Raw genomic sequence first — 13,115 nt, forward strand, 5'->3', positions numbered from 1 at the left:
CTTGCCCCATTCATCCTCTTTACTTGAAACACTGCATATGTGCTGTGATAAATAAAAGAAACATGGTGGCTGTGAAGAGACGTGCTCCTTGAATACGTACCAAGTTTCCTGCTTGTTCCCTCTAGTTTTTTTTCAAGATACGTAGTCATAATAGAAGGGATTCTTTTTATTCAAAGTATACGTCAATAAAAACATGACTTATGCCGACTTAAAATAACACGAATCTGGCCCAGTGAGAGGGCTCCGCAGGTCAAAAGTGCTTAACACCAAGCCTGACAATCTGAGTTTGATCCGCGGAGCTCACAAACGGGAAAGAGAGAAGGAAATTTCCCTGATCTCCATTTGTGTGTTATATAGCTTATGCATGTACGTGCAGGCACATGCACACACAAATCAACATTACGAAACTAAATAACATGTAAACATTCTCTTCTCTCTCTTTTCCAGATCACAATGGGAATATTTTGGTAAAAATGGAAAATAACGTAATGTTCTTTTTCAAGTCTGACATTTCACATGCAACCAAGCTACACGCGTGGATGAACACAACAGTAAAGACAGCGTTTTACAAAAACCAGCTTACTAAACCTTATTTGTTATGTTATAGCGATCAAAACGGGCTGCAGCATCAGCAATACCCCTTATATCAGGAGCTCCAAAGTATATTTTACAAAACCCAAGAACAATGCCCGTATGTGGCATTTCAACACAATATTTTTAGTAACATTTACTTTATGGACAAAGGAATTACCCTGACATTTTGGACTCAATTAGTCTACCTAGAAAATACAGGTCTCAGTATTGTTGTGGAGCACTACGGCCCAAATATATTGACCTGGACACAGGAAGTCTCCTATGAGATTGCCTCAGGCTTCTCCACCAAAAATATAGTAAGTTGGTATTTTTTATTCAGTTTGAATAAACACAAAAACATGAGCTGCTTCTTGTTCTTGTTCTTCTTTTTGAGAGACAGAGAATGTTACTCGACAGGTAGGCTAGGCTAGTAAGCTGGTGAGCCCGAGGGGTCACCTGCCTCTGCACACCTGTGAAGAATTATCCGAAGTTAGTTCCTGGACATGCCTGTAAGAGATTTTCTTGAGTAGGTTAGTTGAAATGGAAAGTCTGAATTGAGCATGGCATCTGGGCTTCAGCCCAGACAGAAGCAAGTCAGAGGAGAAACCTTGGGCTTCAGCCTACTTGCCTTTGCTCCCACTGATGAGCGCATCTACCCGGGTTATACTGTCGCCACCACTGTTCCCACTGTTACTGGTGACATCAGAACCCAATTTTTTTTTTTGTCCTTCTGACATGAAATGAAAACCAGCAGCTCTCCAGGAAACCCACAGGCTTTCCATACCGGAATGGGACTGTGGAAACGGCCAGCCTCCTAGACTAAGCAGCTGCTGGTCTACCAGCCTCTCTAGCATGAGGACCGCCCCTGTTGGACTAGCTAGACCATATCATGTAAGCCAGCCAAAAAACATCCCACTTCAAAAGTAGCTGCCAGGCTGTTACTGTCTCCAGAGTTTGGGGTACAGCCACTGTTGTGTACCCAGACTACATCATGTAAGTCAGTCTAATAAATCTGCTGTTTCCATTCCTGGGGTGGGGGCTCTAATACCTGAGGAAGCAGATGAGCTCTGAGACAAACAAGGTATGTTACACAGCCGAGGAGAATGCAAACAATAGTTGAAGAGTTATTGCAGCTGTATTTCCAAACCATCACTATAACAGAGGTAAATATAAGGTATATAGTATTGTGTATTGTATTTTAATATTATACAGTATTGTCAATATAGAGCATAATATTATTATACGATATTGCATTATTGATTGTCACATTATATATAATGTATTGTTACACATTAAAATATACTAATTATTAATACACAATAATAAAATCCCCAAAATGTGGGAGGCTGAAATTACAGGAGCGCACATTCACACAGCGAGTGAACATTTTTAAAAACTCTCAAAAACAACAGAAAAGAAAAGGGTTCTGGCAACTGAAGCAAAGAAGATATGTGCGATGGTTCAGAGAAGAACCATCTAGAAAGGAAAATTACATTGTGGTCTTCTGATCTTAGGACGTAAGGAGACATAAAAACCAAAGTGCTGCAGTGACCAAGGCTGAATGTGGTGAGCGCGAAGCCTGAAAGGGGCCTGGGCAAGGATCCAGTCAGTGAGGTGCTTGCCCTGGAAGCACAAGGACATGAGTTTCATCCCCAAAACCCATATATTTAAAACAACAACAACAACCCAGGTTTGGTAGCACACACTTTAAATCCCAGCATCTTGTTCTTAGAGACAGACAGATCCCTATGGCTCGCCACCAGCCCCACTTCAGTGACAGGCCCTGCCTCAAGAGGAAGTGGGCAATCTGGAGAGATGGCTTGGTGGTTAAGAGAACCTGAGTAGCAATCTTGGTGCCCATATGATAGCTCACAACCATCTGTAACTCCAGTTCCAAGGGTTCTTATGCCCTCTTCTAGCTCGGAGGGCACTGTATGCATGTGGCACACATACATACAGACATGCAGGCAAATACACATAAAATAAAAGGTAAAAGAAATTTTTTAAAGATCACAAATGATACCTGAGAAACAACACCCAAAGTTGTTCTCTGGCTTCCCCAAGGAATACATGGGCACATGCACACACACGCACACACACACGCACACACACACACACACACGAGTAAAAGAAGGAACAACATACAATAATGTATACATAATTAAGACTTTACAAGAGAAAAATTTGGAAGAAAAAACAAGGCCAGTAATGGCTGAACCCATAAAGACATTCATCACCAAGCCTGAGGACCCACACAGTAGGAGAGAACCAACTCCTGTAAGTTGTCCTCTGACCTTTATATGTATGCCATGGCACATGCATACCCCTGCACACACACGCACAGACACACTAAATGGATAAATAAATAAATGTCAAGTATATTATTTCTCTTACTCAAACATTTAAATGTCTAAAGTATACAACGTGTCTTACAGAAAGTTGGTTTGCACTGATGAACACTGTAACCTGTTCCAGTGTATCTAGATGTCAAACCTAAATGATACTAACTTGAGGCCTGGTTTCCACCTTTTCTGCTCAACAGAAACTTTTTGATTTTCTTTTTCAGTTAACAACGTTTTTTCAGCGAACAAATTACGAATTAGTAGATAATTACTTCCAGCTACAGTAAGTATGACTTTTAAATACATTACTTGAGTTTCTGATGTTTTTGTTTTCTTTTATTTAAATGAACTCGCACCCTTCCCAATGTCCAAATTTCAAATTCTTTTGCATGTCTAGATATATGTAAAGTGAATATTCAGCCTTTAAAATGTAGGCACTCCTTGTAATCCAGTAGGATATGATCTGACCAATGAACTCCAGGGGTCATCCTGTGTCTCTTTGCCCCCTTTGCTGGGATTACACTATGCCTATCTTTTACATGGGTGCAGGAGAACCAAACTCAGGTCCTCATGCTTATGTGAAGTGGTGGCACATGTCTGTAATCCCAGCACTGGGGGCAAGGAGACACGGGATGATCCCTGGAGTCCATTGCTCAGCCAATCAGTGAGGGTCAGTAAGAGCTTGTCTTAAAATCTAAGGTGGACAATGATTAAGAAAGATATCTGACGTCGACCTCTGGTCCCTACTAGCACATAAATGAGTACACACATGCATGTACATGCAGATGCATACACACACACGCGCACACACACACACACACACCACAAAGAAGAAAGAAAAGACAACAAGATGGAGGAGCAGTGATAGGAAGAGCTTGGAGAAAATGCTTCTTGTATACAGTTGTCAGAAGAGTCTCTGTCACCCTTTCTTGTTCACTCTGGCTTTGAGGGATGGCTGATCTCAGCTGTCAATTAATGAGATCTAGATTTATCTAGGAGATGGTCTCTGAACATGCCTATGGGGATCATCATGCTTAGGCTAACTGAAGTGAGAAGACCAGACCTTTGTGAGTAGGACCATTCCCTGGTGAGCTGGCTAGTTTTATGTCAACTTGACACAAGTTAAATCATCTGAAAGGAGGCAACCTCAGTTGAGAAAATGCCTCCATAAGATCCAGCTATAGGGTGATTTCTTAATTAGTAATGGGAGAAGGCCCAGCCCGTGCTGGATAGTGCCATTCCTGGACTGGTGGTCCTGAGTTCTATTAAAATTAAAAAAAAAAGCAGGCTGAGCAAGCTATGCGGAGCAAGCCAGTAAGTAGCACCCCTCCTTGGTCTCTGCATCAGTTCCTGTGTCCAGGTGTCTACCCTATTTGAGTTCCTGTCCTGACATCCTCGGATGATACAGAAGTCTAAGTCAAATAAACCCTTTCCTCCCCAAATGGCTTTGGTCATGGTGTTTGATCACAGCAATAGTGACCCTAATTGAGACACCTGGAATGTAAATAGGGAACAGTACACCAGACACTGCATTTATCCATCTCTGTCCCCTGACTATGGATGTGATTCTTCTTGCTGCCTTCACTTCCTCATCAAGATAAACTCTACCTATGAACTGTGAACTCAATATAGACTCTCCTTTGTAACTGGAGGTTTCTTTCCCGCTCACCAGTTCCTGAATAACCACTCTGTGTCTTAATATTAATTACACACTGTTTAGACTATTGGTTCAGGCTTATTATTAACTAGATCTTACAACTTAACCCATTTCTTTTAGTCTGTATTTTACCACCTTGACGTGCTTTCTCCTGAATGTGCTCTTCATTTTGCTCTAAGGAGTCCCCACCCCCTTGGCAACACCTTTGAAACAATGGAGAACAGTTCACCTCATAACCTCATTAAGTTGCATAATTGATTTGAACTCAAAGAAAGGCCAGATAGAAAGCCTTTCTTAGCACCATGTGTACATGGATCATTTTGTGTTTGAGTAAAATGAGGTTTCAAAAGGAACAGAAACACAAGATTCAAAAGCTTGATTTCAGACACTACTTCCTGGTAAGATTTTGCTTTTCAGGCAGGGGTCTCGATGGAAAAGAAAATATCTTAGATAATTTTATGTGTGGTCTATACTGTGCAGAACCTCAGTACCCAGACACTGAGGATAGTTGTGAAGAGAGTGAGGAAGTATCTAAAATGCTGCCGGATACTCACTTCTGTTTCATGCTGCGCTACTATCTGGTCAACGAGGAGATCCAACAGAGCAAAAAGGGGGTGGGGGGGAGTACTGGAGCTGCCGAGGACATTTCCACAGTGAAGAGCTGCCTTCATGGAAGTAGCCACCTTCCAGGTTTCTTCAGCTCTTCAGAGGGTTCAACCCCACATGTGATAGGACTTCACATTTGCTCGATATAAAGACTGATTCCTGACTGTCTCCTACTGTCATGAGTCTACCATAACCTGCATGGATTATTTTTCCCAGGCAAAAGAACATGGGTCTCGTGCTTGTTCAATTCCGACCTACCGAATCTTCAAACATGTGTCCAGTTTCCAAACAGGTGAGTAACATGTTCTGGAGATCAACTATTTTTCTTCAAAAATACATAGTCAGGGACTGGGAAGTGGGTCTGTGGATAAAGCGTTTGCCACACAAGCTGGAGGACTAGAGTTTGGCTCTTCAGAGCTCACATAAAGGCTGGGTGGGTGTAGCAACCCACCTTGGATAATCCCAGCATTTGGATGGTGGAGTCAGAGCAAGCTGGCTGGCTAGACTAGTCACATCAGTGAGCTCTGACTTCAACGGACAGACTCTGCCTCAAAAAACAAGGTTGAGAGCAGTTGAGGATGTTTCCTGGCACCAACCTAAGGCCTCCACACTTAAGTATACACATGGATATTCGCCTACACATGTATGTACCTACACATACATGAGCCAAGCTCATGAATTATTAAATAAGTCATGAGCCTCCTGGGAAAATGGTCCAGAGACAGACAGTGCCGGCTCTGCCCTTTCTCTATCCGATGATGTCAGGCTCTTGTTAAAACCGCCAGATCGAATGAGCTACAGTGAGCCTGCCATCTTTACCATTCGATCTCATTGCCTGCAGCAAATAGAGCTGTTGTCTCCAACAAGGCAGCATGGCACCTCTCAACCGTGCACCAAGAGTTGAACAGGTGCAGCTCCCAGGTGTCCCTGCTAATTCTCTAGGAGAAGAATGATGCCATGAAGGGATGTTGCCCACCAGCATGTCAGTGACAATGGTGGTTAGAATTCCCACGTGGGGACATTGTTCCATAAGCTGGGCCTGCTGCTGCTGAAGAGATGCCCAGCGGCTAAGTGTTGAGTTCCCAGGGCTTAGTCCTTAGCACCCACATGGGCTGGCTAACAACTGATTGTAACTCCAGCTCCAGGGGATCCCATGTCCTCTTCTGGCCTCTGTGAGCATCTGAATACATGTGGTGCACACACAAACAAGCATGCAAATACACAGATACATAAAATAAGTTTTTCTGGGCTTGACCTGAACTGAGGCTGGACCAACCCTGTCCTGTCTCGGAACTAAAGAGAAATGGTTTCCTTTAGGCTCTGGATAAGATTGTCTCCCAGCAGATGTCCAGAAGGCCACACGCCTAACCTGCAGCTGTAGTTTCCTCAGAAAACACATTTCCTCTTTGTCCAGATCCTTTTCCAAGTCCACCTACAAGACAGCTCACATTTTTAATCCTACCTGTGGTTACTGGGATCTGGGGCTTATGATTTTTGACGACTCAGAGCAGGATGAGAACGGGGTTTTACAAATGAAACCACCCTTTGATGGACACCATTTGTCCTGACCATCACATAGCTGAGTAGGGCAAGCACCCTTTGATGGGACACGGACAGCTTAGTAAGCAGAAAGGGCAGGGTGGGTTTTGCAGGAAAGAAAAGACTGAATGATCCTGGGTAGGACGAGAGGCAAATCAGCTTTGCTGGGAAGATAAACCGTATCCTGTGGGCAAGATGCTTAGCCAATGAAATCAAAGAACTCCCTCTATGGAATATTCCTCTGCCAAGAGAAATGAAAGGCCATGGATTTCCAGGCAGGGGAAAGGGAACCAGGAGCTTGGCTCTGACAGAAACATGGGCAGTTCTACAAAGCTAAAAAGCAGTTGTGTGCTAGCCTGTCTTCCTTCCTTCCTTCCTTCCTTCCTTCCTTCCTTCCTTCCTTCCTTCCTTTCATCTGCTGTATTTTCAACACTGGCTGTCTTCTTAAGCTTTCTTTTAAGGCCGATTTAGTCATTATTTTAGTCCTACATAAGCTGTGTGCAATTTTTAAGCAATATATTTCTGAGCATTGACAGTCAGAGTAAAGCTATGACCAAGAGTTCTTAATGGTAGAGATTCAATAATGTTAACCTCTAAACTTTAAATACGATGTTACCAGGTATGAAAAACAAGAAGAAACAAAAAGTCTCTTTCATTTTTTTTTTGAAGATAATCATCATTCTACCATGTCCCTTCTGGAAAAGTGTTTGATCTTTCCAACAACAGAGGAATTCAGGAGCAAAACCAACGTATTTATCAAATCAGGGTCAGGCAAAAAGCAAGAGGGTTAACTGAATTCAAGAGTTCAGGGAGAGCCTGGACAAAGTAACAAGAACCTATATCCAAAAACTAGGGAAAATGTGTGTGTGTGTGTGTGTGTGTGTGTGTGTGTGTGTGTGTGTGTGTGTGTGTATTTTACACAGACATCACATCAGACTGCAATAGCTTTTGTATGTGTGTATATATCTGTGGTATATATGCAGGTGTACATATGTGTAGGTACATGTGTTTGTGTGTTCACAACTGTGGAAGCCCAAGGTTGATGTCAGATGCCGTTCTCAATGCATTCCACCTTACACATTGAGGTGGGGTCTCTCTCGTGGTGGAATTTTATTTGGTTCTTTCAACGTTGCCCTTTCCATGTGGAATGTCTGTATTACGTCACTGCTGCCTTTCCCACTGAATCCAAGAGTTTCTCCCAGTAAGCATGACCTATGTCAGTAAGTCCTCCCACAGTCTGGCAGACACTGTGCTGGCTGCTAAACACCTGTAGCTGTGGTAATTCAATACACATTGGTGAAAGACCCTCCATTTCAAGGACGTTTGGAGATACCCCCAGACTCAATAAACCAGGCCAGTGGATGCAGTCAGCAAGAGGCTTCTTTAATGCTCACAAGTGCTTGTGGGTGACCCAGCAGCTCCCGCCAGCTGAGCACCCTGAACAACTCTCCAACCCGCATTTATAGGATTTTACAGGTTACATAATGGGGGAGCATAGCAACAGCAATTTCATTGGTTCCTTAAATGGCGGGCTTAGGCCATCCTGGGGACAGCCCCGTTTGTCTGTTCCCAAGTTCCCCGAACGACCGCAAAGCTAGATAAAGCATACTTCAGCAACTCACAGTTTCAATAAGGTACCCTAGGGGGCTGCTTCATCAATTCAAGAGTTGCGATAAGGTACCCTAGGGGGCTTGGTCCGGTCAGCTAGCCTCGTGACCAGATGCAAACCATAAATATCCTGTTCTGGTGCCAGTTGTTCATAACGGAGACAGTGTCTAACCCAAGGTCACATATCTCTGTCTCCTAAAGGTTAACTCAGTTCACATCTGTCATTTATCAGGGATGGCCAGGACACCACTCTCAATTTGTAGGGAGAAGCACTGGCCTTGTAAATAAAACAGCCAGCTGTAAAATGACCTAAGCTTCCCAGACACCTGAGAAAATAGCTCACTGTGAATGAATGATCCTTGATCTGCTGAGAAAGCTGCTGACAGTCTGCTCTCATTCCCCTCTACATTCTTATTTTTGAAATCTATAATTTTATTTTCTTATTCTTGGACTCTTCACTGGGAATGTGGAAACACGCGTGGCCTGCAATCACGGCCCACAGAAGGAAATAGTAGGCCATCTGGTACGTGAGGTTAGGGTGTTTAAAACAAATAGCCATAGGCCTAGGATGTAGCCTATCAGTAGTTGACTAGCAAACCAAGATAAACCACTCCTGCAAGGCTACTCAATTCGCTGACAAATTACTGTTTGAATTAAGTACATAATAGATGCCCGCTGGCAAAATCTACAGCACTGGCTGCAAGCACGGCACTGATAGGGGTGCAGCTGTGGATGCAGAAGATGAGTCCCACCGGGGCTCACCCCCAAGATAGCTCATTAGATATATGCAAATTCTCTAAAATCTGGGACACTTCTGAGGCCACGCAGTTCAGATAAGAGATAGATAGTCTGTGTTTCTAATCTAAAATGTAACTGTGTTTGGCTCTAAAGCTAGCTCAAGTCGTGCAAGTCTGAGTTGCTAAATTCACTTTGTAAAATTTCTTCATTTTCAGGCGCTTGAAATTGCTGTCGGATGTGATATAGATAAATACATTAAGGTTAAAGGGTAAGTACATCTCTTCCGTTTGTTGTTAGGCCTTATTCTTAAGTTTTCACACAAATGGAAAAAGCCACGAGTGGTAATCATGGCTTGAAAACACCAGCCTCTAACGGGCATGCTCATGGTGAAATCTAAAGTTGAACTGGAATCGGTGTCCAGCTTCAGTGGGTTTGAATATTTTATTTTATGTACGTGACCGTTTTGCTTGCAAATGTATTTGTGCACTACCTGCATCCCTGGTACTCTCAGAGTCCAGCAGAGGGCATCGGGTCCCCTACAACTAGAATTACAGACAGGTGGAAGCCACCAAGGGGGTACTGCGTATCAACCTGGGGACTCTGTAAGAGCTGTCAGTGCTTGGAAGCACTGAACTAGTTCTCCAGACCCTGGTTTGAAATTACCGTCAAGTCACACACTGTGCTTGAGCCACACTGGGAGGCAGCATTTCTTTGGTTGCTACTGTGGTAGTTTGAATGTAATTGGCCCCCAATAAGCTCACAGTGAGTGGCACTATTAGAAGGTGTGGCTTTGTTGGAGCAGGTGTGACCTTGGAGGAAGTGTCACTGTTGAGGGTGGCCTTTGAGGTCTCAAGTGTGCTCAAGTCACACCCAGTGTCTCAGCCCACTTCTGTCACCAGCATATAAAGATGTAAAACTCTCAGCTCCTTCTCCAGGACAATGTCTGCCTGCATGCTGCCATGCCCCACCATGATGGTAATTGGAGCCACCCAATTAAATGTTCCCTTTCTAAGAGTTGCCATGGTCATGGTGTCTCTTCACAGCAACAGAAACCCTAACTAAGACAGCCACTTTGCACCATAACAAGTCAGTGTCTGTCCTTGCTGTTACTCATCAGTCTGCAATATGGCCCCAGAAAACAAGAGAGGGAAGCCATTCTCCCTTCTTTCCGTCCTACTTAAACCACTTATGATTGTCCCTTGTCGGAGACTTCTCTACCCCTATACTAGAGAGGTCTCCTCTTCCTGCACTGCTTTCCCTGGATAGGTTTTCTAGTAACAGAACCACCAATGGTTCCCTCAGAGCAAGGTTTGAATTTCCTCGACCTCACAGTGAGGCCCACAGCTCGTGCTGACCATTTGTAAAGCTGTCTTCTGCACGGTAGAGAATCTACATCAACACACGCAAGTCTGTTCGACTGAGGTCCAGTGCTTAACGGAGACAACAACTTACTTTGGCCTCTTTCCTTTGTGAGGGTGGGAGTGAGTGTGCTGTGGGAACGTGGTGGTGGTGGTGGTGGTGGTGGTGGTGGTGGTGGTGGTGGTGGTGGTAATGGATTTTCATCTTAGTATTTAGGAAATGACTTGTCTAATTCAAAAACAAGTGTCTATTCCTAGGTAGTATATGAACCAGTGTAGTTTGGTTTTTGGTGTTTTGGTGTGTTTGTTTGCTTTGTTTTTACTCTTTGGGGGCCCACCATGTGGCTCCCAAATAAACACATAGAAACGTATTCTTACTTTTTTTGTTTGTTTGTTTGTTTTTTCCAGTCTCTCCCTGACTCCACAATTTTTAATTGATTTTTATTGTGCTCTACATTTTTCTCTGCCCCCCTCCGTGCCTCTCCCCTCTTTGCTTCAACCCTCCCCCAAAGTCCCCATGCTCCCAATTTACTCAGGAGATCTTGTCTATTTCTTCTAAAAAATTTAATATGTATGTACAAAAAGTGAGGTAAATAAGAAGTTTGTGAAATGGGTTTTTTAAAAAAAAATAGAAATGCTAAGGCAGAAAACTGATCCCAATTAATTATTTAATAATTAGTTAATTAATTATGTAATCATCTTCAATTTAAGAACCACTGAGCTCAGTGAAGAATTGTCTATACTCTGTTTTATTTTTGTAGGTTTAGTAATACTGACTGTTACCGCCGGGATTTTTCTTACGTGATTGACAAGTAAGAAATATTTCTAACATAAGCATATTAATAACAGCTAGTAGGCTATAATAAGCTAGTGCTTAGTGGTTGAAATGCCACTGGCATGCATGTATTTGGCTTGATGGTTCCCAAATTTTAAAAAAGCTGGAGATATAACCCTTAACCTTCTCTGAAACATGTACAATCACACTAACTGTCCTTTCTGGTTCAATTCAATAAAAAAGGCAAGTATCACTTAGTCTCAAATCCCATATTGTTCCTTTTCACGTAAGGAAGACAAATGAGAGTATCTGCACCTCACCTCACTTTCTACATGACTGTGTAAGAACCTAGTTAGAACGTGCAATCTCTCATGAGTTCACAGAGGAGGAGGATTCCATTAAATGAGAGTATCTGCACCTCACCTCACTTTCTACATGACTGTGTAAGAACCTAGTTAGAACGTGCAGTCTCTCTTGAGTTCACAGAGGAGAAGGATTCCATTAAAGGAATAAATTGAAATTAGGGAATTACTGTGGGGTTTAAAAATCCATTTTAGGGCCTAGAGAGATGCTTCAGTGAGCAAAGTTCCCCAAACCTACGGAAATCCAAGCCCAGTAACATCTATCTTAAATCCCAGGCACCTACAGTGAGATTGGGAAAGGAGAAACACTCAGTGACAAAACAGCAAATGGACCCTGTTGCAAAGCAATGTAGAAGGCATGGATCAATACCAGAAGTTGTCCCTTGACCTCTGTATGCATGTCATGGTATATATGCACCTGCATTCATACAAATGTGTACATATACACACATCATACATGTACAATCAACAAGTCAATTAATTAATTAAAATACACATCTAAAGGTAGGCATGTGGTTCAGTGGTAGAGTACCTGCCCGGCATGACAAAACACACACACACAAGACAAGGGGTATACATCTATAATCCCAGCATTCACAAGGTGGAGTTTGAATGAGTTTGAAGACAGCCTGGGCATCATGAGACCTTGTCTTTAAGAACAAAATATGTTATTTCTGACTCTTTCATTTAGTAACTGCGGTGATTTGAATGAGAATGTCCCCCATGGGTTCGTATATTGGAATAGTCACCAGCAAGTGGAGCTGTTTGGGAAGGAATAGGAGGTGTGTCCTTGTTGTAGGAGGTGTGCCCCTGGGAGTGGCCTTGGAGGTGTCCAAAGCCCATACAAAACCCAGTGTCTCTCTTTCCGCCTGCTGCCTGTGGGTCAGGATGTAAAACTCTCAGTTACTGCTTCAGTGCCATGCCTGTCTGCTCCCCACCAAGATGGTCATGGCCTAACCCTCTGAAGCTGTCAGCAAGCTCCCAATCAAATGCTTTAAAAAAAAAAAAGAGTCTTGCCTTGGTTGCAGTGTCTCTTCACAGCAGTAGAACCGTGACTAGAACAGTTATGTTCTGGGGAGCACGGCGCTGGACTAACACAGTGAATGGGGAGCACGGCGCTGGACTAACACAGTGAATGGGGAGCACGGCGCTGGACTAACACAGTGAATGGGGAGCACGGCGCTGGACTAACACAGTGAATGGGGAGCACGGCGCTGGACTAACACAGTGAATGGGGAGCACGGCGCTGGACTAACACAGTGAATGGGGAGCACGGCGCTGGACTAACACAGTGAATGGGGAGCACGGCGCTGGACTAACACAGTGAATGGGGAGCACAGCGCTGGACTAACACAGTGAATGGGGAGCATGGCGCTGGACTAACACAGTGAATGGGGAGCATGGCGCTGGACTAACACAGTGAATACAGACTTTCCAACCGTGTATCCTTCTCACAACCGAAACACGGTTTGCAATCTTGAGTAAGTTTCATACGATTTCTGAAAACGGTCCCACGTCTCCAAATGAAGGGCAGCGGCTTGTACCTGCTTGGCTGTT

General features: G+C 43.6%; 1 protein-coding gene across 1 annotated transcript in view; it reads left to right on the forward strand.

Moving 5' to 3' along the window:
* Nucleotides 1-13,115, forward strand: part of Catspere (catsper channel auxiliary subunit epsilon) — a 61,750-nt gene that overhangs the window by 22,481 nt on the left and 26,154 nt on the right. The window contains exons 6-10 of the mRNA XM_075987369.1: nucleotides 448-890; nucleotides 3,140-3,198; nucleotides 5,395-5,470; nucleotides 9,279-9,331; nucleotides 11,183-11,233. Coding sequence (XP_075843484.1) covers nucleotides 448-890; nucleotides 3,140-3,198; nucleotides 5,395-5,470; nucleotides 9,279-9,331; nucleotides 11,183-11,233 — 682 coding nt within the window. The remainder of the gene's footprint in view (nucleotides 1-447; nucleotides 891-3,139; nucleotides 3,199-5,394; nucleotides 5,471-9,278; nucleotides 9,332-11,182; nucleotides 11,234-13,115) is intronic.

Source organism: Microtus pennsylvanicus, chromosome 10, assembly GCF_037038515.1.
Source record: "Microtus pennsylvanicus isolate mMicPen1 chromosome 10, mMicPen1.hap1, whole genome shotgun sequence".
Classification (NCBI taxonomy): domain Eukaryota; kingdom Metazoa; phylum Chordata; class Mammalia; order Rodentia; family Cricetidae; genus Microtus; species Microtus pennsylvanicus.